This window comes from Periophthalmus magnuspinnatus, chromosome 21, assembly GCF_009829125.3.
Source record: "Periophthalmus magnuspinnatus isolate fPerMag1 chromosome 21, fPerMag1.2.pri, whole genome shotgun sequence".
In the NCBI taxonomy this organism is placed as follows: Eukaryota; Metazoa; Chordata; class Actinopteri; order Gobiiformes; family Gobiidae; genus Periophthalmus; species Periophthalmus magnuspinnatus.
The window spans coordinates 20,343,660-20,347,685 of record NC_047146.1 but is presented as its reverse complement, the minus strand read 5'-3'; the positions used below and the strand labels follow the sequence as shown (position 1 = coordinate 20,347,685).

At 37.3% G+C, this 4,026-nt stretch overlaps 1 protein-coding gene across 1 annotated transcript; it reads right to left on the bottom strand.

Moving 5' to 3' along the window:
• Positions 1-2,016: 2,016 nt before the first annotated feature.
• On the bottom strand, positions 2,017-3,640 carry LOC129457272 (uncharacterized). Its single transcript, XM_055230383.1, has 2 exons — positions 3,446-3,640; positions 2,017-2,523 (listed from the first exon to the last, which is right to left on the bottom strand). Exons 1-2 carry the CDS (start codon positions 3,638-3,640, stop codon positions 2,017-2,019), a joined length of 702 nt encoding a protein of 233 aa, XP_055086358.1.
• Between the last annotated feature and the right edge of the window lie 386 nt (positions 3,641-4,026).

The following is a 4,026-nucleotide window of genomic DNA, read 5'->3' as shown; positions in this document are numbered from 1 at the left end:
GTGGTGCGTTATGATAAAAATAAAAACATATGTTCAAATGGGCTGTTATTAAATCGAAATTTCAATCTACATGCTATTAGTTTGGTATTATAAACCTGAATAAAACCGTCTCTATGGGGTCTTATTCTATGTAAAAGCAGCTAACCCTGTAGTCCAGACCTCTACAAACATGTTCTGAAATGTTCCTGTGTTTCAGATGCCCTCCCTGTGTCTCCACTGGGTCTTATTCATGTCCATGTTTGTTTTATAGAAAGTGGCTCCAGACGGTCAGCCAACCAGTTCGGCGCATCCAGCTAGATTTTCTCCAGATGACAAGTTTTCCAGACACAGGGTCACGCTAAAGAAAAGATTTGGACTTCTCCTTACTCAGCAACCCAAACCTGCTCTGTGAGAGGAAAAGTAGCGGAAGAATGGAAGTGAGATGGAGAAGATATGGAGATGGGAGAAAAAAGACTGGAACATCAATTTACTGTGACTCTTGAAAATGACCATATCAGGAGTTGGCAAGGAGCTGTCAAAATGAAATGAGGATTTATTTCCTTTTAAAGAAGGAGTATTATGCAAATTATTTTTATTGCTGCCATGTTATATGTTTTCTCATTAAAATCATGTGGTTAATTGTAAGATTCTGGTTTAACCAGATTCTCTCCAATGCTCAGCCCATAAGCCTACGTCATCCATGCTCCCACGACAATTCTCCATAAATATACAGAAGCATGATACAATACACTACGCGACAAACCCGTCATGATGTGCAGTAGTTGCATTAGCGGGATGCACGCTGATTGTGTTGTGATAGCGTTCTGAATGGGGAGTGGCAAAGGGAGAGGAGACTCAGCCTCAAAAAATGAAAGTGAAACTTAGTAAATGTGTTAATACATTGTTTTCCGGGAATACAGCATTTTCAAAACAATAAAATGTAACACAGTGATCTAAATGTTATGTTTTAGCAGTTAATACCTCATAGAAGTGTAATACTCACTCTTAAAACCCTTTTAGTCATCTGTCCATGTTTTACTTCAGTTTTTCTAACACATCTGAGTTTGCTGAAATACCATCTGTTTGTTGTGCATTTGAACAGTGACCGATTTGGTCTTCCTTTGGTGTTATTATATATATAACACCAAAAGAAGACCATATATATAAAGGAAGACCATATATATTATATATATATATAATCTCTAGTGGGCATTCGAATGAGTAACTGGCTGTTACTGTTACACATGCACTCAAATTCTAATTAGTTATAGCAGTATTAAAATGATATGTACTGATGTATTCAGTTTATGTAGTGCTTTTTTGAACACTCAAAGATGCTATACAGTGCAGTTTTCATTCACTCCATACTCTGTGGTGATAAGCTACTATTCTACAGCTGCCCTGAAACCCTTGTGAGACTCATTCAGATTTCTGAGTGGATAATCTTCTTGAGAACCAAAACACCAAATTATAACAGGTAAATAGACTACCATGTCCACTTGTTTTCTATTTAAGAATAACTCTACATTAGAATTGTTATCAGTAAAAGCTATATTTGATTTGAAACTCATCTGGGTGCACAGTTTTGTCATGTTTACAGAATTTAAAATCATAATATGCTTTTTCATTAAGTTGCATGAAAAAGCAGTGACCTGCTGTATTGGTGTAAGTTTTAATTTAGGTATTAGGAACTGTAGAGCACCTGCAGCCAGACTCTACATTAAAGAACTGTAGAGTCTGGCTGCAGGTGCTGGGGTTTAGGTTGTGACCATTCAGATCAGAGACAGTTTTTTTCAGGTTTAAACCAACTGGACTGAAGCACCTCAAGTCAGGCTCATTCTGCTTTCTGATTTTATAATTGTCTTGAACCAAAACACCAAATTATAGCATAAAGAACTTAGCCATCATGTGTAGTATTTTTGTAATTAAGACGAAATCAGCATTATAATTGTTATCAGTCACTATATTTGATTTGAACATGTTTACCTTTTATCTTGTGACAATCTAAAATCAAAATCTTACACAGTTCCTTTAAGACTAGTTGAATTGGTCAAATGGATCGTAGTCCTCTGGTGGTGTCAGAATGGACTTCAGAAACTCGGATATCACGGGTGGGACAACCTCTTGGACAACCTCTTGGACAACCTCTTGGATCACTTCAGGTGCAGGGGGGAGATCTGGCAGAGCAGGGGGCTCTATGGGCACCACGGGGAGGGGGAGGGGAAGGGGCAGTGGGGGCTTCTCTGCAAAAAACTTCATCACTTTTGGTAGCACCAATATAGCTACCAGTGCCACACCTGCTACTCCAGTCATAACTGCAGCATATTTGGCATAAGGCGGGCATCTTGTTGCTTGGTCTATGTATCTATCGAGGAGAGAGTTTTTGGCCTGCTCTCTGCTCTCCTCCAGGCTCAAGCCGCTGTCAGTGTGAATGCGGCTCTGCTCTGTCTGAATATCATGCTCTACTTGTTCCAAAGCATCATTGCTTAAATACTTCTGGTTTTCATCAACCATTTTCTCCACAGTATTCAGGATCGCTTCCACCTAGGGGTGTCAAGATGATTACGTTAATTAGTAGTCATGATTATTCAGGTCACAATACAATCATAAAAACAAAATTCAGAAACAAAATAATATGGAAGTAATTTCCATTTAATTTAAACTTCAAAAAAGTATCATTAATTTGCCTGGCAAATCCAGAATAATATCTCTCTGTATTTTTTCTACAGATTGATATCAGTCTGATCCCCTCGTCCTCCGTTGCGTCTCAAGCCCGGTCGTCCAATCAGATCTGTTATTTTCAGTGATACATGTGAAATGAAAGGAACTCATTGGTCATCTATTATTTACAAATGAAATCAAATTTATCTCATCTCAGATTAACAGGGTTTAGTGCTTCACTCATTGATTCTGCAGAAACCTGTGATGTTACTTCAAAATATTATTTCTCAAGTAGAAAGTACAAAGTAGTGGTCCAATAAATTACTCAAGTAAGTATTTGAAAAAAAGTAAAAGTACTACTCAATTAAGAGTGACTTAAAAGAGGAACTGTCGGAACATAACATCTATTATAATTATAATTATATCATTTGGAGTTAAACTTATTTGAAGGAAAACTAAAAAAATAACTAAACAATGCACAAAATCTGTTATTTTCAAAGGACAGACACAAAAATGTGAAAAAATAAATCATCTGAAGGAGTGCTGTTCAAATAATTTAATATTGTCAAGATAAAGCTTTTGTCACTTGTAGATTCACTTACAGTCGGAAGAGGAACCAACATGTTTACTCAAGTAAGAGTACTGTTACTTCAACAAAATTCTTACTTAAGTAGCAGTGAAAGTACTCTGAAAAGTACAATTACAAAAGTTACTCAATTAAATGTAACTGAGTAAATGTAATTGAGAACTACCCACCACTGCACAGAACAGACAAAAGTCATAATCATTAAGCCCTAAATCTTACCTGAAACTCATTGCTCCGCTGTGGGTCTTCCTTTTGCTGATCTTTGGTCCAGTACTTGTTGTCGACCACGTGACAGCGCCCCCCGCAGGCCTGCACCAGCTTGGCCAGCTCAGTGTTCTCCACAAACTCCAAGATGTCTGTGTTCTCCGGGAGCTGATCTCCATGAGTGAAAATTACAATGGTGAATCGGAACATCTGTTATGAGAAAAGCATTGATTAGGATGAGGAGGTGGTGTCACACTGAGCGGACAAAATATTATTTAGTGTGAAGTAAAAGTGGCCCATTTTGTCAACAATTAACACTCCTGTACCTAGGCCTGTCATGATAAATGCTATATCAACTTATCGCTCAATACATGACAGATGGAACAATCATTTTTGGGGGTCAATATTTACGGTGGAGACTTTTTCTTTGCACTAGTGGGAAATATTTGCTTAATTTTTTGTACTATAGTTAGATCAGAGCTGTAGAAGGTTGAATTATGAACTTCTATACCTCATTGTAGACGCACACTAACTACTTAAGTGTTGCATTTTGTTATGTATTTACTGTATCGCAATTGATTTTCTAAAAAGTATTT

Coding starts and splice junctions, on each gene's coding strand:
- LOC129457272 (XM_055230383.1), bottom strand. CDS start 3,640: ATGTTCCGATTCACCATTGTAATTTTCACTCATGGAGATCAGCTCCCG. Junction 2,524..3,445: donor AGCGGAGCAATGAGTTTCAG/GTAAGATTTAGG, acceptor TGACACCCCTAG/GTGGAAGCGATCCTGAATAC.